This window comes from Gobio gobio (genome assembly GCF_949357685.1).
Source record: "Gobio gobio genome assembly, chromosome: 3".
Classification (NCBI taxonomy): Eukaryota; Metazoa; Chordata; class Actinopteri; order Cypriniformes; family Gobionidae; genus Gobio; species Gobio gobio.
The window spans coordinates 11,380,368-11,403,525 of record NC_137099.1 but is presented as its reverse complement, the minus strand read 5'-3'; the positions used below and the strand labels follow the sequence as shown (position 1 = coordinate 11,403,525).

Below are 23,158 nucleotides of genomic sequence, written 5' to 3'. Positions count from 1 at the left end.
CCTCACGTTCAGTCCATTCTCAGCCCAAAATCCAAAACGGCAATGCATTTGCTTCGTTAAATTCTTTATTTGCAGCTCTATGTTCCATTCTTAGGGGCCATTCACACAGAACACGTCCCAGAAACACCGGGAATGTGCTGTTTTCATCAACACTATGGATCATTTCAATCATTACACATTATGTGAACTCAGGTCCAATTAGTACTCGCCCACTCCCTCATGATACAATACATATCGGGATACCATAATTGAATCAGCATCAAAACTGCTCCAAAACTATAAGAGAGACCCAGCATGCCTGCAAGAGAAATGTATAATCTGAGGATTCAGTTTCACTTTCTCTCATCTCATAGAAGCACAGTGAACGTGTTACTGAGCACAGTGTCAGATCACAAAACATACTAAGTGAAGAAAGCTTAAAGGTCATAAGTGTGACCTTTAATATGTTTTCTTTATATATATTTTTCACAATCTTATAAAAAAACTATATACAACAAAGAGAAAGCGTGCAGTTACAGTGTTTAAAGGTTTAGGGTCATTAAGATTTTATTAAATTATACTTGGTATATCATGGTATAATTTATTATTTTTAATAAAAGTTTTATTCATCCTTTTAGGATTCATTAAACTGATCAAAGGTGACAGTAAAGACATGTATAATGTAATAAAGGATTTCCATTTCAAATAAATGCTGTTCTTTTAAACTTTCTATTCATTAAACAATTATGACAATCACGTTTTCCACAAAAATCTTAAGCAACTGTGTCACACGATTCTTCAGAGACCATTCTAATATGCTGATTTGTTGCTGGAGTAATGATGCTGAAAATTCAGCTTTGCATTTCAAGAATAAATTACATTTGGCAAATATATAAACATTTTAATATATTTCACAATTTTTACTGTATTTTCGATCAAATAAATGCAGCTCTGGTGAGCATAAGAGACTTCATTCAAAATTGTAGTGACATCAAAATTTTAACTATCGTGTATATTTATGCAATAATTGAGATACATCAATTAAACGCAAAATGAGCCTGGTTTAAAAAATTATTATCCATGGAAAGCTCCCCTTGAGTTCAGTACAAACAGCTGCCTTTAACATTTGCATGTTGCTAATGTAACCCCTCCTGTCTAAATCGCCTGCTCCAAGCGGGGCTCGAACCCGGGTCCGCCGGCAAGAGTGTCGGACGCTCTAACAAGGAGGCTCAAGGCTGCAACCTCTAGCATCGGTCGCAAGAGTGTCTCTTGAGATCAGAGGAGTGAGGTTTACTCACACAGCGACTACTAGCTGGCCTCTGTTACACTAAGATATCAACTTAAAGCCCATATGACCTCAAAAGCAAGAGTTTAAGTTATTTAGTTATATTCATCTAACGCTAAATGTATACAAAAATGCATGTAATTGCCAGAAATTAGATTGTGTTATTTGAATTGCACTGTTTGGCGATATGGACATTCTCAGTAAATTCATTCACTTGTCTGTTATTTTGCAAATGATGGTAAAATGTAAAGTGAGGTTTAATTATAAATGACTCACATCCATAAACTCCACATTGGCTTTAGGTCCTGTACTTTCATTGAGTATCTTTATGGCCACTGGAATCTTCACTGTTTCCCCCTCTGGAATCCAGATTCCCTTATAAAAAAAAATAAACAGCAGCAGAAGTTGATGAAACACGTAAAACTCATATAAACACATGAATCATAAAAGTGAATGTAGTACCTTGTAAACTGTGCCAAAGGCTCCTGTTCCCAAGATCTTGACCCTCTTGAGCTCCGTCTCCTTCAGTATACGTAACTGGGCCTGGTTTGGAGCTGTGCCGCTCGGCGTTAAGGGCTCCACCAACTGCTCAAAAAACATAATTATTTAACATAATCACAAATTCATACATAATAACTACAACGAGTTTCATCTGCCAGCCACTGGTTGGTACCATTATGCACTGTATGATTTCATCGTCATCATATACAAATGTCTTTTGCCAATTTAAGTTGCACTGCTTTTTCTTTTATCTCGTCGTCTTTACTTCTCTAGCTAAACTTGTGTTTATAACAGAGATTATTTCCTTCTTTTTTCAATTCACCAGTAAAATAATGTCAGTGGTAAACATAACTTGGACATTTTGCTCTGCAATGTAACGTTTCTGTTGTTGTAGAACAAAACATCCAAGTCTCGTCAAGTTATGTTTACCACAGACCCTATTTTTCTCATAAATTGAAAAAAACCCATTATAAGCACCAATAGGAAAATCTTGAGGAAACCACTGAGGAATTAGTCTTCCGGGTTTTGACATCATCCCTGCAGCACTCTATTTAATTTGACCCAAAATCTTTTCAAGACTTTTCAAGTCACTTTCCAAGTTCCAAGTTCATATTCCCTCAATAAAGATTTTAGGACCCCGCAATCACTAGATTTTTGTGATGAAAACATCACGTTCAGTCCTTTCTCAGCCCAAAATCCCAAACTGCAATGCATTTGCTTCATTAAATTCTTTATTTGCAGTTCAATGTTCCATTCCAGGGGCCATTCACAGAACACGTTTTTGCAGTTAAAAAGTCTTATTTTAACTTGAGTGCTGCGTTTTTAGAATGGTGTGTCATGCATGAGATGCAAAAAGATGCAAAACGCGAATGCAATGATTAAAGACTATTTAAAATAATTTAAAATGATTAAATGGCCCCTTAATCTGTTTTCATTTGCCTTGCCACTAAAACTTTTGCCAATTTGCAATACCTTTAAAAAGCATGCACACCATAGCTGCTAGACTTCTCACATTTACAACTTGCTTTTCATATCATTCTGCAGTGGTTGCCCACCTCATCATGTATTCAGTTCAAAGTACTTCTTTTAACCTTCAAGGATCTTCATATTTTTGAACCTCATTATCTACAGTATGTGAGCTACTGCATCCATATATTCCTGCACATATGCTCTTGTCCCCCGAGTTCAGATTGCTATACTTTTCCTTAGATTTCGACTCTTTAATATGGGTGACAGAACCACCATTACAACAAAACAGCCCAATGTCATAATGGTTGCTATGGACAGACCCTATTTCGAAATAGTTTATTATTAGTCCTGAGTAATATTGAGTGTTTTATGTCTTTCAAAAGAAACAAATCAAGCATTCTGTGTTAGTTCAGGCAGGCCCGTAGTCAAGCTCCGCTATCAGCTGATTGGAAAAATTCCAACTCCACCCATATCAGCTGATCCGATTCCTATGGAAGCCTTACTTAAGTGTAGCTTCAGTGCAGTCTGCCGGCTTGGCTACTTCCACTGCACGCTGCTTTGCAACCCACCTCCACCCCAGCTCCTCGAACTTGTGTTTAACTTAATCAATGTCATTCTGTTGTCATTGAGGCATGCTCTGTTCTCATTGGGGGATTTACGCTGCCCTCCCAGTTAAAAAAAAAAGTGAGGTTGTCCCCAGAAGCGGCCACTGTTCCCTGTTTTGGCTTTTCATGGAGCTCATGAAGGGATGGGGAATTTAGAACAGAGCCATATCGCAAATGTACATTTTTGCAAAATATGCCAATAAAAAGTTGACTAAGTTTGTCTATGGTGTTTTTGACTTAAGTGGACCTGACTGAACAGCAAATAATCCTGCAACATTTTTATCTACATCCTGCATAGATTTATCTACAAGAAGCACTGAAACAGTAGATCAATTTGGTGCTATACACTCCCTAAACACAACTGCAGATTCCATAATATTGACTTTATATCAAATGCACACACTCACACACATACTGGCTGCATAGAATTTTAAAGTACTTTTATAAGTTTCCATTTAAGGATCTGAAAAAGATCTCCATTATTCCATTTGAGGTTTTCCACCATTGAAGTGAGAGAGGCGCTTTCAAATGGAAAATTGAGACTGGCTATAGAGCCCACAGACCTGTCCATGCACCGCAACACCAAATTCAATGGCCATGCTTTCTGTCTGCAGTTTTTTCCCGGACTGTGTCTCCTGATATCACATGTTTATAAAATGAATGCACCGCATTCAAATTATTCAAACTCATTTTAAACGTTGGCAGATTTTTAGCTCTCACCTCTGTTTCTAAGAAACGGCGTAAAGCTCTTTTCTTCTTGATGCTCTTCCGACGGAAAAATATAGCAAATCCGAGTGCCACGATTACGACCACAAACATCCCCCCAATCACCCCGGCTGCAATCAGAGGAGTCCTGGAGGAAAACACAAGGATTTAAAACATAATAAAGTTTTTCATTTTAGATTGTATTGGCATTTTAAAAGAAGGACCCAACTATATATTTGAGTATCTAAACTAATTAATAGTTTGAAAGGAAAATGACATTATCAGCTCTATTGAAACATGCTCGCTGTACCATTCTTTTTATGTTAATATATTTAAAAAAAAAAAAGTGAAGAAAAAGGTGCTAACTTTTTAGAAGGCCTACTGCTTTTCCAATAATGGTGCCATGCTCTTTCAAATCATAACACCTAATGATCATACAGTCAAGATACATTCTATGCACAACAAATATGAAGAGTTCTTAAGTTGGAAAGATTTTGTAATGTTTTGAAATGTATTCAGTTGATTTCTTAGCATAAAGTATATAGGCATTTACCTGTCCAGCATCCCAATACAATCTTGAATCCGGGGTCCAGTACACCTGTGATACAGAAAAGCAGAACGAAAATAATAATTCAAATATTATTGCTACAATAAAGACTACTAAAAATGATGATGATGATGATGATGATGATGATGATGATATAGTCTAATAGCTTGTTGCATGTACACTACTGAAAGTTTGGGGTTAGTTTTTTTTAAGAGCAGCAAGAAGACATTACATTGATCAAAATAAACCATAAAGACGTGGTTATAAAAACAATATTTCAAATAAATGCTGTTCTTTTGGACTTTCTATTCATCAAAGAATCCAGAAAAACTGTATCATTGTTTCTACAAAAATAAGCAGGTTAAACCGTTTTCAAAATTGATAATAAGAAATGTTTCTTGAGCAGCAAATCATCATATTAGAATGATTTCTGAAGGATCGTGTGACACTGAAGACTGGAGTAATGATGCTGAAAATTCAGCCTTGCATCACAGGAATAAATTACATTTTAAAATATATTCAAATAGAAAACAGTTCTTTTAAATAGTAATAATATTTCACAATATAAGTTTTTACTGTCATTTTTCATCAAATAAACACAGGTGAGCATAAGAGACTTTCAAAATCCTAAAAAAAAATCTTACCAAGCCCAAGGTTTTGAACAGTAAATGTGTACCATGTCAAACGTTGATCTACCTAGTCATCTATCTAGCGTTAGCCTCTTCCATGAGCTTCAGTGTAGCCTGGTATCATCTCAAGAGCTTTACATTCAGACACAAGGCATGTTGGAGCATCGTGACAGTACTGACTGTGTTCAGTAATCATAGAGAACAGTGCTGAAGAGCCTAAGCTTGACAGTAACCAGCGGCAATGACTGTCACCCACAACATGAAGGGATCGCAAGAGCTTTGCTACGGTGTCCTAGAGCATTGCAAGAGCTTTGATTTGAGAGCCAAGACAGACCAGAACAAAACAAAGGCCCAGACTGGGTGGATGTCTCTAGTGTGTCCATGCACAGCAGGATCTGCCTCAGATCTATGGAATGTGACACAGAAGGTCTGTGGAACTGCACCCAAATTTGTCATCCCACTGGGCAGTTAAAGTTTAGATAGTTACATGTAGATTGGGCTGTTTTGAATGAATGCCGGCATCAATGGGATTTCCAAGATGAAAAGGAGTAAAAGAATTGCCTAGAGCAGGGCTAGTGAACTTCTGAAAGCTCAGGTGCCACACAGGAGTCAAGTTTTAAAACAATTATTTTATATAAAAGCGAGGAGGCTACTGTATGTGTGATGTGCATTATGATCAAATCTATTATCAGTATTTTGTTACAAAAGTCTTCTATTTCTAATAAATAGTATTCAACAAAAATATTATATTAAAGGGATAGTTCACCCTGAAATAAAAATAAATACATCTTTTACTCACCCTGCTGTTGTTCCAATGCCCTATGTCCAATTATATTTTTCAGACCTCAAAAGCAGAATTTTTTTCCTGCACGCGCTCTTAATGGCAGTGAATAGCAACCAGGCTAAAACTTTACAAAAATGATACAAAAGTATCACACGATACAGTGAGACGCGCCATGTATGGAAAGTGTTCAGGAGCCATACTATAAGGTTTTGCAAGAAAGAAACCTTATTATTCAGTCAAAATACTGAGCTTGGCCGTTACTCTGTGCGCATTCCTGTGAGTGCGTGCGAGCCGTCAGCAGCCACTCACGCAATGTTGTCATGACAACCGGTACACAACAATCACTTCAGGAGGTTTATCTTATTATTAGTATTATTGTATTATTTCGTATTATTTACGTTATAGAAGAGACAAGAGTCACGTTTGTTTCTATTGAGCATGATTTCTCAAAATGGTGCGTGTGTGCTCGGCCGTTACTCTGTGCGCGTTCCCGTGAGTGCGTGCGAGCCGTCAACAGCCGCACTGTTGTCATTGTACCCTGGGTACAATGACAACAGTGCGGCTGTTGACGGCTCGCACGGGTCTGCGCACAGAGTAATGGCCGAGCTCAGTATTTTGACTGAATAATAAGGTTTCTTTCAAGCAAAACCTTATAATATGCCTCCTGAAAACTTTCCATATATGGCACACGTCTCACTGTATCATTGTGTGATACTTTTGTATGCTTTTCGTAAAGTTTTAGCCTGGTCGCCATTCACTGCCATTATATGTAAGAGCGCGTGTAGGACGTTTTTTTCTGATTTTGAGGTCCGAAAAGATAGAAGAACATAGGTCATTGGAACAACAGCAGGGTGAGTAAAAGATGTCTTTATTTTTATTTCAGGGTGAACTATCCCTTTAAGCAGCACAACCATTTTCAACATTGATAATAATATAAGAAATATTTCTTGAGCAACAAATCAGCATATTAGAATGATTTAGGAAGAATCATGTGACACTGAAGACTGGCTTTGCATCACAGAAAAAAATACATTTTAAAATATATCAAAACAGAAAACATTATTTTAAATGGTAAATAATATCTTACACAGCTTACATAATATCTTACCAATTATAGCGGTATAAATGTCTCTTTTAAATGTTTTTGTATTATATGAAATGTTGTGTTGGTTGTTGTTTCCTCTCTTATGGACCTTGAGTCTGGAAACAAAGTTGAATTGAATAGAATATTACTATATTTACTGCAGATCTGATCATATAATAGCATCCTAAACTAAGCCATGTTCAAAATTGCTGTCAACATCGTCAAATTTCTACCTTAATGGTGTTTATCACATGGTATTTATAACTTGCTCCTTATTACCAACGCAAGAAGACATGGAAAGATGTTTGTAATGTAATTACTGCAGTTGCCATGATGATGATATAATCACAGGGCTTCAAAAAAAGTCTCTTTGCGTTGAGTAGTGCCGGCCTGGAGGAAAAGGCAGACATGCATACAGGCAGATACTTACCCCTGGGTGCAGTTGGGGTGGCAGGGATGGCACTCGTTGTTGGTCTCAGCATATTTGAAGATGAAGCTGTTTGCTCCCTGCAGACCATCAGGGCATTTCTCCACACAGTTGGGCCCATCTTTCAGATGCAAGCACTTCTCACAGTGATCTGGACCCTAAACCATGCAGACAAAATGCAGGAAAATCATCTACAAAGCATTTGTCTTTAGGAGTCGTACTTGACAACTCAAGAGGGACAAATAAAAGAAAATAAACTACTTACAATGTTATATTGATGCTTATCCCAAAAGAAGCACGGTTATATTTTATGCACCTATCATATTTTGGTACTTTCTTGTGAGTTTGAGCAACATTACACTGCAATTAAAGTTTTACTTAAGCCATAGTGGTGTTGAAAACATAAACAAATTCATACATATTTGATCTAAATAATTGCCCATTTTGAAGTGGTTGTCACATGGTTGGGCGAGTTCTTACATTCTCTGGCAGCTCTGATGTTTGCTAATTATGCAGCTTAGGAATTGAGATGGACAGCAGGTTATCTTAAGAAGCTGACAGCTTTGTTCATCATTTCAAGTTTAAAACCACAGCACTTGCATTTTATGTTTTACAAAAAAAAAAAAAATAGAGTACTGTTAACTTAATTTACAGTAAAAAAAAAAAAAAGAGGGTGGGTAGGGCTTAAGTAGTGAAGTAAAATTAGAAGGCATTCTTTGTGTAAGAAAAATATCCATATTTAAAAGTTTATTATGTAAAGTTCCAGCTGATCGCCTTCTGTGGAAAAGTGTTGAAAGTGCCTTCTCGCAATTTAAGATGCGTACGCGACGTCTGACGAGCGTACCTGGTAACGTAAGCCTTTGATTGGCAGAGGCACTTTCAACAATTTTTCCATAAATTGAATACGGAAGGCGAGCGGCCGAAACTTTACTGTATAAAGTTTTAAATATGGATATTTTTCTTACACAAACGCATCGATTCCCTTCAGAAGACCTTTATTAGCCTCACGGAGCCGTGTGGAGCAGTTATTTGACGGACCAACGCATTTTTTATGGACTTCAAAAACAGAGCAACAATTACTGCTATTATAAAGCTTGGATTAGCCAGGACTTTTGTAATATAACTCCGATTTTGTTCGTCTGAAAGAAGAATGTCATATACACCTAGGATGACTTGAGGGTGAGTAAATCATGGGGTGATTTTCATTTTTGCGTGAACTATCCCTTTAATACATTTTATTTATTTATTAATTTTTTTGGATAATTTAAGAAAGTTAATTTGATGATCATGTTTATATGATCTGATGATGTTTATTTTACAGTAAATAGCACTGATTGGTTTACTTACAGGGCCATGACAGGTAAGAGTTTTATCTTCAGCCTTTTCACACTGGCTATCACACTCCACACACACAGATCCATTGGCAAACTCTCGAACATCTCTAAAACATACAAACAAATAGAAATATTCAGACAGTTATTATTTTATTTCTATTTTGTAACAACCATATTTGGCTGTGTATGCATGAACAATTGTCTTGTAAATATTCCTTTAATTCTTATTTTATCATGTCAATCAGTCAAAAGCATTTTAGTCAAAGTACATGACGTATTTTCTCAGTAACAACACATACAGCATCCTCATCCTCCATGTCTTCTTGAACCATGGCCAACTGAACCGCAGACACTACATTCACACACTGGCGAGAACTTGGCTAATATGCTAGTCGACTGAGTAAGATCCATGAAAAAATAATGGCATTTTAATTAGAAAAATCTTTCTCGGCACTGGTTTGAGAGGATAGAACAAACAGTCCTCTTTAAATTTTATCTAAGCAGATGGCAGCTCAGATTGCGGGAGATACGGCAGAGGAGCTGCCTAGCAGAGCCATCAATACCCTTTCCTTTGTTCGTTTCCATCAGCCCATGTTTCAGAGGGAAATTTTGAGAGGCGGGAAAGATGCAAAACAGGAAAAGATGGTGCTTTGTCAATAACAGAGTGAGGATCAAAGAAACCGCCAAGATCTTAAAACATCGGAAATCGAGTGTACGAGCACTCACAGTTTGAAGTTCCTCACACTGGAAAATGTTGTGGTCATAATGTGGGTGCTAATGTGATGCCCTAAACCAACGTAACTTCAACACACATAATGCCCTGGCCATGTTGCCATTCTCAGCCACTCCTACAAGTCTGCTGAGTCAAATACTGCCTTGCTTTAGTAGGAAATACTTCTTAGCAAACTTTTATACACAATGGTGTCAACTTGTATTGGGGTGCAAGAATTCAAAGAGTAAACGTTTAATGGGAGTGAGTTATTTTTAGTTTCTAGCGAAGGATCCAGTGTGTTGTAGGCAGTGGCAAAAGGCTGCAAATGTTGTCCATTGAGGGTGGAAGGAAACGCTATTCATTCAATCCCCCCACCTACATTTTCCTACCGGTATTGAGAATCTAACCTGCAACCTTCGGGTTACAAGTCTGACTCTCTAACTATTAGCCTTTACAGAAAAAAATAAAAATTAAATTAAATTAAAATATAATGTTATATATTGCATAATACATTTCCATTTGAGAAACTAATCCTTATATTTGTTCAATATACTGCAATATATGCATTGACCATGAATGGCTAGATATTGCTGCATATAAAATATTTAGAAATGAAGACAAAAATAGCATTACATTTTATATTCATAAAGTTTTATCCACTTTGCCAGCCAACTTAATGTGTTATCCTTTATTGTGTACATATATTTCACAAACATGTTCCCATATAAATGTGAATGTATTGTACACACATACACACATTCACAGAATGAGTTACAGCAGATTTCTACTTCCCCGCATGTTTCTATTTCCCTTTGTTTCTGACTGTTAGAAGAGAGTTAAATGTTAAAATTAAGTGCTATTTCACATGTTTTGTTCAATATTAATATAGGGGGAGATTTGTTAGTGTTTTAAGTTGAATTATTTTGTAATTTAAAAGATTTTCTGGTTTGAGATTTTGGGTTTACCTTTGTTTTGAAGAGCAGAGCTTGTGGTTAGGCTGACGATTGGCTTTCCTAAATATTTTAGTACATGCAGGTATGCTTGTGCTATTGTCAACTAGCTTGAAAATATGAAATATGTATAATGTAAGTAGATATAAATATAAGAAATATATTGCATTATATATTTCTCTATATATGTGTTTATACCGCATAAGTAAAGATATCTGCAATATATTAAACACATGCAGCATATCTGATCACATATAAATCTATATATTATGAAGTGTATTACTGAATATAAAATTACATATATTATTAGTAAATATATAGTCACATATTTTTCAATATATGAAAAGCGGCAATTCCTTGTGTATTATTCAATGTATTGTAATATATTAACACAATGTATTATTATGTATAGCTTCAAATATACCATTATATCATTTAATATATTGATCATTCATATACGTATAGGGAAATGTATTTTCTTTCCGTAAGGGAGGCAACGACTGCCCCAGTCCTAAAGTAGCAGCCACAAGTGCGTCGGCCATGAATATCGTGCTGTTACACGTGCCTCAGACACCGGGTTCCACAGGACACATCCCAATAGCGTTAGTTGTGTTCTCTCGAAAGGAAAACATTGTTCATTTACATATACTACCAACATTGTAACAATGCAAAGCAAGTTGAAAATCGCTGAAGTTACACTTTAAAACTGAATCCAGCAAACATAATTTACATTGATTCTCTAAATAATTGGAATCAGAACTATCTACCAAGGCTTCTACCTACAGTATACCTACAACTGTCAAATGGATTTTAATTAAATTGACTTAAATTGATTCTCTAAAGTAATCAGAACCTCTAACCCCAATTACTTCAGGAAAAATACACAGCGCTGCTCTCAGGTCTGAACTCTTGCTTGAGCAACTGGAGCTGTTTGGCACATCCCCATTCACAGACTCCACACAACAGCAGCTGATTTAGAGCACAATTAATTGAGTGTAATGAGACCCCGGTTCATTCTCTAAAATATGACACTCCCCCACAGCTGATTATTGTTAGGAACTAAATTACATTTTTCTGCCACGGGGAATCCTATTCAGATGTTGGTCAGAGTTGCCATTGTTTAATGACTACACCAGAAAGCAGTGCCAACCAAAGAGCTCTTCTCTGACGGTCCCAGTGGACCAGAATGTAAATTTGTTGTCAGATCAGTGTTTCCTCTTTGTCATTCACAGATGGCAGTGTGTTCTGAGCACACTTGGGACAGGCCGAGGAACAATTAGCTGGATTTTGGCCTGTGCAATAGCACCGGCCAGACACTGAGCTGCTGCTTTCTGCGTTCAGACTAGTAACTTTTAGATGAAATCCATCCCTCTCTCTGATTCTTTTAATCTTTTCTCACAAATCCCCAAGGCAGAAGTTTGTACGCAATTCTGTTTACAAAGTGACTAGGGGTGAACAGCAATCTAAATGATATATAGTCTTCATAAAACAAACAAAAAAATACTGCTGTAACCATGGCTGTACCCAATAATCTAGTGATGCCCACACAATGGGTCTTATTGTTGAAAGATTAGCAGAATGAATTTGTGTAACTGGGCTGTAAAAAAACATAAATTGTCAACTTGGCAACGCGACTGGATTTTTGAATATAGGGGCCAGATTTACTAAACAGGGCAAATTAGTGTGAGAGCGCAATTCCATAAATGCGCTGATGGGAGTGGGCAGTTCTGCGCGTGACGACACGCAAATTAATGAACACAGGCGCAGTCGGATCATTTGCATACTGACCAACACAATCTACCCGTTAGGGTCTGGTTTAAGACATGCTTTTTTGGTCAGTAAATAATGGCGCAAACACCAGTAAATAGACAAGAGCAAACCTTTGTAAATCACCTTGCGTGATTCATTTAAATACTCTCCTCCCATAAATTTTGCGCCTGAAAAGGAAACTCCTACAAATATATATGCAATAAGGTCAGCTGCAAAAATAATGCTGTCCACACCTATTTAGCGCTCATTTATCAATGCGTGTCTTTAGTAAATCCTGACAGCTAGAGCAAGCTGTTAGTAAATCTGGCCCTAAGTTTCTTAGGGTCTTAAATTGATTTTGATCCAAAAATGTATGCATAACCCTTAAATGCATACCTTGGGTTATAAATTATAATTGAATGCCTGTTTTTCCACTCGTTTTTTGTCAAAATTGTATAGGACCCGAGGTGTGTAAGATTGTATTTTTTTTTCTGCACAATAATAAATGAATCTATAATGATGAAATAAGTGCAATTCACCTTTTTTCCACAAGGTGGCAATGTCTGATACACAATGATGAAGTGACGTTTCACTCATAGTTACCTCAGACAGAAAACAAAACAATAATAATTATAATCTGCAAAACTTGAACTGGCTCAGCAATTTACTGCAGAGCAAGTGCTGAACACATTCAAATATTAGTGTCACTGTCACTTGATGATGGATCTGGTCTAGAAGCTGTCAGTGATCAAAATATTTCTTTTGAAGACGTTGAAAATGAGTTTTGAGGATATGCGTGAGATGGCGAATATGAGCCAGATGCTGAATGTACTGGGAAATGAACTCTGACGAGGACAGTGATGATGGTATAAAACATCTGCTCAAACTGAACCCTTCCAAGCTCCAAAAGGTAACGAAATGTTTTATTTTATTCTTCTGTAATTGTTACTCTAATATCAGGAGTTTTATATATTAACTCGACAGGTAAAAATCTATCCATGTTATATATAGATCCGGGTCGCTAAAGACCCAAATATGTAAGAATGTTTGGCGAAACAGTCATGGATTTAGGGTTATAGGTGCACTTTGTAACTTTTACGTCCACTAGAGGTCGCCTATTCAAAACAAAGGGCGTAGTTTGATGACGCCAAGTTTGAGTGCATAATCTTGGGACATGTGGTCTTCACCTCACAGCCGGTGGAAAAGAGTCAGGATAGGACTTGAGCAGAAATCATGTTCATGGATGCGAGTATTAACGTTACTGTAGTATGAAGTAGAGCAGGACTGAGTGTTGTGGGAGCTGAGCAAGGCCGCAGGAGTGATTGTTAACAAGACGAACGCAACACACACCTCGCGAGCAGCGGGACTTTTATTATGCCACAGTCGCCGGCGCTTTTTCCACTTTTCCGGTCATGAGGTAACGCAGCTCTGTTTATCATATTAGATACATTTTGAGTGTGTTTAAAATGATGTTATGACGTTACTCTGTGTGTTTGCTCGGCCGCTGCTATGACACTTGCTATTCACACTGCATTAAGAGTAAAGCGTTTAAAACCGTAAACCGGGGGTAACGCAGATATGACGCAATTGACAGGCGACTCCCTCACACGTCCCGGTTTTCTCACGATTTACAAAAAATTGGAAACATTTGGGATATTTTAAGTACTCAACTGAACAAAATATAGAACACTGGCCTAGTGTTTTTTGGATATTTTACTGAAAATATGTTACATAGTGCACCTTTAAATGATTACAATTACTCTTATTAATGATTATATGAATTACACGTTAGTTTCTTTTTTATGGTTAAAGAAATTCGAAAAGCAGAACAATTGTCTGGCATCCCATCTTTTTTATAATATTCATCCTGCATATTGCATGGCTGATAGTTGTGGTGCATTATTGTCAAGTCAGAAATGACTGTCAACAGTACAACAGTATCTATTCATCATATACTTTTTTTTTCTATGCGTAAAATGAGTACTAATAAAGAACAAGTGCAACTTGTTGCTGTAAATCTAGGTACATTTAAATTTCAGCATAATTCTAGACACAGCAGATCATATTTGTCCTCGTTTCTTTATCATCTTAAGTCTGTGTCCAATTTGTCTTTTACTCACCCATCATACAGATAACAAGATTTAACACACGTCCTTCCCCGGCTGAAGTATTTACAAGAGAGACATTGATCTGGACCGGGACCCCAGCATCCTTCCACTGAACACAGCGAATCACAAACCATCTTTTGTTGAGCTGCGGAAGACAGAAATTACTTTACACTCATAAACGCACATTATATGGGCAGACAATAAAAAAAAATTTAAAGGCCCCATGCAATTCATTGAGTTTTTTTGGTTTTTAGACCATGTCTACGGGCTTTGAGGTCATCCATATCCTGGTGTACGTACAGCTAAACATCCATATGTTCCTCGCCAACTATCAATAGGAAAAATGTTGACATAAGAAAGAAAACTGTCTGTGTTCATTTTTCAATTTTTTTAAATACATATGGCTGAGGTTAGATATTGCTACTGAATCCATAAATCAGGACTGTTGAATAATCCAGGGATATCAGACTACCGGTACTGTGATCGGTCGTGTGGAAAAGAGGCCAATGATGAGCCGGCTAACAGCGCGATTGATCCTGCACACCACACACTTATTATCACACTAATTACATCAAGTGCGGCTTGGCAGTGGCACTGTGGGAAGTGTTCTGCAACTGTCAACATCTCCATTAAAGATAAGTCTGTGCTTCCCCATTTCATCAGTTCAGTGAATTCTTATCACACATAAGATATTGCCCTGTAAAACGATTGTCTTTATATCCTATGTGTCCCAAAGGTGAAGTATATTGAAATTTAAATCTGGCCAACCTAATATACTAGTCAATTATTAATGCTCAATTACCCTATGATGTCTATGATGGACAATTTTATAGATCATTTAGCCAATACTTATCAATAAAATCTCACAAGTTCAGCCTCACATTTATTAGATTAAAAAATACATAAATTATGTTTTGCATTAAGACAACAAATCCTACTTTTAGGACCGATAAGACATATATGTATATGTGTTCACTAGTGAAAAATAAATATACTTATTTTATGCTAAGTATACTGCAAATACATCCACGTATGTATTTACTTAAAATAAATACCCTGAAATTGTACTAAATTGGTATATTTAAAGTCTGCTAAACTGGAACAACTATTTTGTACTAAATGTTCTTTAGTTATCTGGAAATAGTGCTGAAGTCCAACTAAAGATATACTTAAGTATATTTGATTGCGCTAAAATGGAACTATTGATTGATTGACTGATTGGATTGATTGATACTTTTTTAATCCCGAAGGAAATTCAAAGCATCCAGTAGCTTATACACAACACAAGACAACACAACACAACACAACGACTCACAAAATAAAAAAATAGAAAAACTTAAAATCAAAAGTACCAACCATCTAAAACTCCTGATAAAAAAATAGCAATTGTACACAAATCTACTCAAAAATCGACTTAACTGTATTGGCTGCATTTCCAAATTGTGTGTGTGTGTGTGTGTGTGTGTGTGTGTGTGTGTGTGTGTGTGTGTGTGTGTGTGTGTGTGTGTGTGTGTGTGTGTGTGTGTGTGTGTGTGTGTGTATGTGTGTGGTTCAGGTAAACCCTACGTTATGAGGACAAAATGTCCCTACAAAGATATATCCAATATATGTGGAATATGTGGATAATATCCAAAATCCTTGTCCTTGTGGGTAAATTTTTTTCATCCCCATGAGGTAAACAGCTTATAAATCATACTAAGTGATGTTTTTTAAAAATGTAAAAATGCTGTTTTTCTGTGATAAGTAGGTTTAGGGTTAGGGGATAGAATATACAGTCTGTACAGTATAAAATAGTTATGTCTATGAAAAGTCTCCATAAAACATCGAAACCCAACATAATATTTTATTCCTAAAAATATGGTTAAAATTATTATTTTTTTGGCTGTTTGGCAATATCTTCTGATTTATGGAGCAATAAAGACAAATATCCAAAATCTCTTCTGTAAAAACTCTATGTCAATAAAAATGAAACAAGGATACTGTAACTAGATTTAACCAATGTTTAGATTTATGTTCTGGAGATTTATATAAAGTAGTGAATGCTTGATTAGAAAACACATAATTTGCAAATGTAAACTTTTTAAACTTTTTGCTTCAAAACTCATGTAAAAAAAGTTGCACAGGTAGTCAAATTTAATCTTCAAAATTTCAGACATATTCAAAATAATTTAACCGTGGGTGCTGCTAAAACATATTTTTATTCAATGATTATTTCTCATTTTGACTATTGCTTGACTACCTGTTCCCTTTCGTTCAGTCACTACGACGTACGTTAGTGACTAACGAATGGGGGTTTCGCTTAGAAGCCAATCATCTTCATCGTATTCAACAGCGCCCAATGGCAGTGCCAATGCCATGGGCATGCGGAATTTGCATGCGTAACTCCGCCCCACCTCGTGGGTATATAAGGAAGTACGCTGCGAACATCGCATTATGTTTCTGCTTTGGAGCCAAGAGGATCTCTTCACTCCTACAAGCCTGATCTGAGTCATCGACAGCTTTCGAGACGAGCAGCTTTCCAGAGGCGTTGGTGTTACGGCGCGTTCCAGTGATCATCATACTGCCTGCCTGCTGATCTGCGCAGTGGTCCGCTAGACAGCTGGTGTGTGGTCCCTGGGCGCTTCGGCGTTCTCTGCGAAGCTTCCTCTCATAAAAGAGCTTACACGTGACGCGTCCTTTTCAGGATGTCTCGTCCGTGTACTTCTGGGTGTGGTCGGTTGCTTTCCTCTTCTGATGGGCACGAACACTGTCTGATATGTTTGGGCTTTCAGCATGCTCAGACAGCGTTCGCGGATGAGTCATGTTCTCACTGCGGGAACATGACCATCGCAATGTTGCGGTCAAGACTCCATGACCTTCGTACTGAAGTGAGAGTCCCCTCTACCACACCCCGATCTACTGAGTCCCAGAGGCCCAGTACTTCGGCTGGTGGTCAGGGTGACTTGACGGTTACGGTGTGGAACAAAGCCCCGACGCTCATGCCTCGGGCCACACCCCCGTCTTGCACATTGCAACCCGCGAGTGTTCAGATGCAGATCGCGGGGCCGGCTCCGGCCCCCCCGCGCATCTCATTTGGCGCTCCAGAGGAGGATGCGATGTCGATCACCGCATCACAAGGTGGGCTCGAGTCCTCTGGAGATGACGACTCGGCTGTGCTGCCGCCCTCGGGCGTGCCAGCATTGCCCGAGTCAGATCCAGAGCTGACAGCCATGTTGTCTCGGGCAGCCGCGAGTTTAGGGATCGAGTGGAACCCTCCACCCTGTCCCGAACGCTCAAGGCTCGATGATTGGTTTTTGGGGGCTCGCGCTGACACCCGTCAGTCCTTGCCCTCAATACCTTTCTTTCCCGAGCTGCATGAGGAACTCACGCGGTCCTGGAAGTCCCCGTTGTCTTCCCGTGACCGTTCACTGACTTCCTCCGCCTTCTCCGTCCTCGATGGGGCGGCAGCTAAAGGGTACACTGGGGTCCCTCCAGTTGAACGTTCTGTTGCGATGCAACTGTGTCCTCAGAGCGCTTCAACCTGGCGTGGTGATCCTAAGCACCCCTCCAAAGCCTGTCGATTCACATCAACCTTGGTGGCGAAATCGCACAGAGCCGCGGGGCAGGCTGCCGCTTCGCTGCATGCCATGGCGATCCTCCAGGTCTACCAGGCCAGGATCCTCAAGGACATGCACGAGGGTGGAGTTGATCCGGGGCTCTTAAATGAGCTGCGTGCCGCCACCGACCTCGCTCTCCGGGCGACGAAGGTGACCGCACGCTCCCTGGGTCAAGTGATGTCCACAAATGTGGTCCAGGAGCGTCACCTGTGGCTGAACCTGGCCGATATGCGGGACACCGAGCGAACCCGGTTCCTCGATGCCCCCATATCCCAGGCCGGCCTCTTCGGCGGGGCGGTTGAGGACTTCGCCCAACAGTTCTCAATCGCCCAGAAGCAGACTGAGGCTATTAAGCACGTACTGCCCCGGCGGCCAGCTGCTGCCTCCACCCCGCCGCCGGCGCAGTCAACTCAGTCTGCTCCACGCCGAGGACGCCCTCCTAAGGCTCCCGCCCCTCCCACCCGGTCCAAGCAGCAGCCTTCACCCGGGCCGGGTCGCGGAGGAAGCCGTAGGAAGGCGTCCAAGTCCCCTCAGGCCGCCCCGCGCCCCGCTAAACGCCAGGCCAAGCGGCGCTCCTGAGACGGACGGCTCAGGGATGGGAAATTCTTTCGAGGAGATGGTAGCAGGACCACTCCTTCCCCCGGTGGAGGGCCGGGGGAGAATCCTTTGTTCAGCTGCTGGCCCCCGGGTCAGCAGCACCCTATGTTGGTCAAAGAAAGAATTAACACTCCCATCCCTGAGCCCACAGAGTCCGGTGATGACGGTGCGCGCCACCCACGGGTCCCGCCACTCGCATCCCACTCTGTCGCCAGCCTCCTGGCAGAGCAGACCCCAGTGGAACGCTGGTCCTTCCCTGGTCTCCTCTGTCAGGATGCAGCTGTCAACCGTGCCCCCGCACCGGGACGCCCCACAGCCTCCCATGTCCGGGCCGGTGACGCTGCATCGCTGCAAGCCCACACCGGGTACGTCTGTACACCGTATGACCCCGCTGGTGCAGTTTCTGGATGTCTGGCTTCAGCTTCCAGGGCTGTCCCGCTGGGTCGAGCGGACCGTCAGGCGCGGCTATGCGATTCAGTTCGCACGGGTTCCTCCCTGCTTCCAGGGAGTCCGTTCCACCATGATCGGGGCCAACGCCCCCGTCATGCGAGCGGAGATTGCCACCCTACTGGCGAAGGGTGCGATCGAACCTGTCCCTCCAGCCGAGATGAATTGCGGGTTTTACAGCCCGTACTTCATTGTACCCAAAAAGACCGGTGGGCTACGCCAATCCTGGACCTGCGCATCCTGAACCGTTACCTTCACCGGTTTCCGTTCAAGATGTTGACAGCGAAACGCCTTTTCGAATGCGTTTGTCCACACGATTGGTTTGCAGCGATCGACCTGAAGGACGCCTACTTCCATGTCTCCATTTTGCCTCGACACAGACCGTTCCTACGGTTTGCTTTCGAGGGGCGGGCATATCAGTACGCAGTTCTACCATTCGGGCTATCTCTGTCCCCTCGCGTCTTTACGAAGATTGCCGAGGCAGCCCTTGCGCCCCTTCGGCAGCACGGGGTCCGCATCCTGAACTACCTCGACGACTGGCTCATACTGGGTCCCTCTCGAGAGCAGGTTTGCGGACACAGAGATCTGGTGCTCCATCACCTAGCCCGTCTGGGCCTTCGGGTCAACTGGGAGAAGAGCAAACTTTGCCCCGCGCAGAGGATCTCTTTTCTCGGTATGGATATCGACTCGGTCGCCATGTGCGCGCAGCTTTCGAGCGAGCGCGCGCAGTCTCTGCTGACTGCCCTTCGACAAGTCGAGGGCCAGAGTGCGGTTCCACTGAAACATTTTCAGAGGCTCCTGGGGCATATGGCATCTGCAGCCGCGGTAACGCCGCTCGGATTGCTTCATATGAGACCGCTTCAGCACTGGCTACGCGATCGAGTCCCGAGATGGGCATGGCGGTCTGGCACGCTCCGGGTACTAGTGACTCGGGCCTGCTTACAGACACTCACCCCGTGGTCGAACCTCAAGTTTCTACGGACCGGAGTGTCCTTAGAACGAGCTTCCAGGCATGTTGTTGTGACAACAGATGCATCATCCACGGGCTGGGGTGCCATGTGCAATGGACAAGCAGCCGCGGGCTCCTGGACAGGACCCCAGCGCCTTCTGCATGTCAATTGCCTCGAGTTACTGGCTGTACGGTTCGCCCTGCACCGCTTCCGAGCGTTGCTGAAGGGTCAACATGTGCTAGTCAGGACAGACAACACGGCCGTAGTAGCGTACATCAACCACCAGGGCGGTCTACGCTCCCACCGTATGTCTCAACTCGCCCGCCATCTCATTTTGTGGAGTCAGAAGCGCCTGAGGTCCCTTCGTGCTGTCCACATCCCTGGAGACCTGAACTGTGCAGCCGACGAGCTGTCACGGTTTCAGCCTCTCCCCGGAGAGTGGAGACTCCACCCCCAGACGATCCAGCTGATATGGGAACGGTTCGGCGACGCACAGGTAGATCTGTTTGCCTCCCAGGACTCTTCCCATTGCTCCCTGTATTATTCCCTGACCGAGGGCACCCTCGGCACGGATGCACTGGCGCACAGCTGGCCGTCCGGGCTACGCAAGTATGCGTTTCCCCCAGTGAGCCTTCTAGCACGGGTACTGTGCAAGATCAGGGAGGACAAGGAGCAGGTCGTCTTGGTCGCCCCGCTTTGGCACGGCCAGACCTGGTTCCCAGAACTCTTACTCCTTGCGACAGCCCCTCCCTGGCCTATCCCTCTGAGACCAGACCTTCTGACTCAGAGACGGGGCACCTTTTGGCACCCGCGTCCGGCGTTCTGGAAGCTCCACGTGTGGCTTCTGGACGGGACACGGCAGGTTTGAGTAGCCTTCCACCTGCGGTGGTCGCTACCATCACTTCCGCTAGAGCTGAGTCTACACGACGTCTCTACGCGTTGAAGTGGAACCTCTTCGTCACATGGTGCTCTTCCCGCCAAGAAGACCCCTGGAAATGCCCGATCGGGTCCGTGCTATCGTTTCTCCAGGAGGGGGTGGAGCGAAGGCTGTCTCCCTCCACCCTGAAAGTGTACGTGGCCGCAATATCTGCCTACCACGATCTCCTGGGAGACAAAAAGGTAAGTCAGCACGACCTGGTCATCAGGTTCCTGAGGGGAGCGAGGAGACTGAATCCTCCTCGCTCTCCTCTCGTTCCCTCTTGGGACCTCTCAGTAGTCTTAAGTGCTCTGCAGAGGCCTCCCTTTGAGCCTTTGCGGTCGGCCGAGATTAAGTTCTTGTCTATGAAGACGGCTCTGCTGACCGCATTGGCCTCGCTTAAGAGGGTCGGGGACCTGCAAGCATTTTCGGTTGACGAAGCGTGCCTTGAGTTCGGGCCGGCTAACTCTCACGTGATCCTGAGACCCCGGCCCGGATATGTGCCCAAGGTTCCTACCACTCCGTTCCGAGATCAGGTGGTGAACCTGCAAGCGCTGCCTTTGGAGGAGGCAGACCCAGCCTTGGCATTGCTCTGTCCAGTACGCGCTCTCCGCGCCTACGTAGACATGACGCAGTGTTTCAGGACCTCAGACCAGCTCTTTGTCTGTTATGGTGGAGAGCGGAAGGGAAGTGCTCTCTCAAAGCAGAGGTTGTCTCACTGGGTGGTGGACACCATTGTTTTGGCTTACCAGCAGCAAGGTCGACCATGTCCCCTTGGTGTGAGGGCACACTCCACCCGGAGTGTGGCCTCCTCTTGGGCTCTAGCGCATGGCGCCTCGCTAACAGACATCTGCAGAGCTGCAGGCTGGGCGACACCCAACACATTCGCCAGATTCTACAATCTCCGAGTGGAGCCAGTGTCCGACTTTGTACTCGCCCCCCCGAGGGGCCGGTAATGGACCACGCTCAGGTGTCTTCGCTTGCTCGCCATTCCACTCCCATGACTGGATACGTGCGATATTTTCCTCAGGTGAGCTCCCCGAGAGCCCTGAGCTCCTCCAGCACTGTCGACGCCGACATCAGTTCAGTCTGCCCTTTCGAGCCCAGACCCTCATGTCCGGCCAGGTGCTCCGTGTGCATGGTTCCCCTCTGGCGACCCCCACACGAGTATTCCCACCGTAAGCCTCCTCAGTGAGCAGGTGTCTTTCCCTTGGCAAGTCCCTGCCACCCCTAGGGTTAAAAATCCACCTTCGGCTGGTACCCTAGAGATCTTCCATATGCAACCCTCAGCGGGTCATATGTGTATTCTCTAAGTCCTCCCTACGGTAGGCACCTTGGCATTCCCTCACTGGGATATGCTTCTCAGTGTACCTTGGTAATCCTGTGATAAGTGGGAGTCCTAGGGCCTTAAGTGGCGGGATCTCACACTTACGCAGGGCACTGGATGACAGCTGAGTGGCGCTGTTTTACAGGTTCCCCCATTCGTTAGTCACTAACGTACGTCTTAGTGACTGAACGAAAGGGAACGTCCGGTTACGTATGTAACCCTCGTTCCCTGAGGAGGGAACGGAGACGTACGTTTCCTTAGCCACGTCAGCTGTGCTGCCTGGAACGCGAGGAGTTCAGTCTTGGCTCCTGCAGCAGTAACATAATGCGATGTTCGCAGCGTACTTCCTTATATACCCACGAGGTGGGGCGGAGTTACGCATGCAAATTCCGCATGCCCATGGCATTGGCACTGCCATTGGGCGCTGTTGAATACGATGAAGATGATTGGCTTCTAAGCGAAACCCCCATTCGTTAGTCACTAACGTACGTCTCCGTTCCCTCCTCAGGGAACGAGGGTTACATACGTAACCGGACGGTCTCTTGCATACCCTACAACACTTCAAACCATAGCAACTCTATAAAAAGGCTTTAAAAACATTTGATTAAAAATCGCTATCCCACCAATACTGTCATGTTTTAAAAAAACATAGACTATTGGATTTTCAAAATATGATCAATTTGAAAATGGTCTGTCTGATATACTAGGTTTTACATTCCCTCGCTCCTCCACCACTGAACGATTTTATCAAAACTAAAGAAATTTCACAGTGGACCACGCGAGCCTCCACCAGAGGAGACTTGATAATACCCCACAGGTACACCACCTTCGGTCAGACGGTCCTGTCTGTCCGAGGTGGGAACCTGTGGAATAGTCTTCCTCTAACACTGAGAGAATGCCCTACATATAGCTCGTTTAAAGTCCAGTTGAAAAAATGGTTATGGGCAAACCAAAGTT

At 42.4% G+C, this 23,158-nt stretch overlaps 1 protein-coding gene across 1 annotated transcript in view; it reads right to left on the bottom strand.

The window, feature by feature from the left end:
• Positions 1-23,158, bottom strand: part of LOC307123458 (receptor tyrosine-protein kinase erbB-4-like) — a 259,218-nt gene that overhangs the window by 33,646 nt on the left and 202,414 nt on the right. Inside the window, exons 12-18 of the mRNA XM_079811989.1 lie at positions 14,381-14,513; positions 8,863-8,956; positions 7,519-7,673; positions 4,598-4,642; positions 4,060-4,192; positions 1,727-1,849; positions 1,541-1,639 (exon numbers count right to left, since the gene is read on the bottom strand). Coding sequence (XP_079668115.1) covers positions 1,541-1,639; positions 1,727-1,849; positions 4,060-4,192; positions 4,598-4,642; positions 7,519-7,673; positions 8,863-8,956; positions 14,381-14,513 — 782 coding nt within the window. The remainder of the gene's footprint in view (positions 1-1,540; positions 1,640-1,726; positions 1,850-4,059; positions 4,193-4,597; positions 4,643-7,518; positions 7,674-8,862; positions 8,957-14,380; positions 14,514-23,158) is intronic.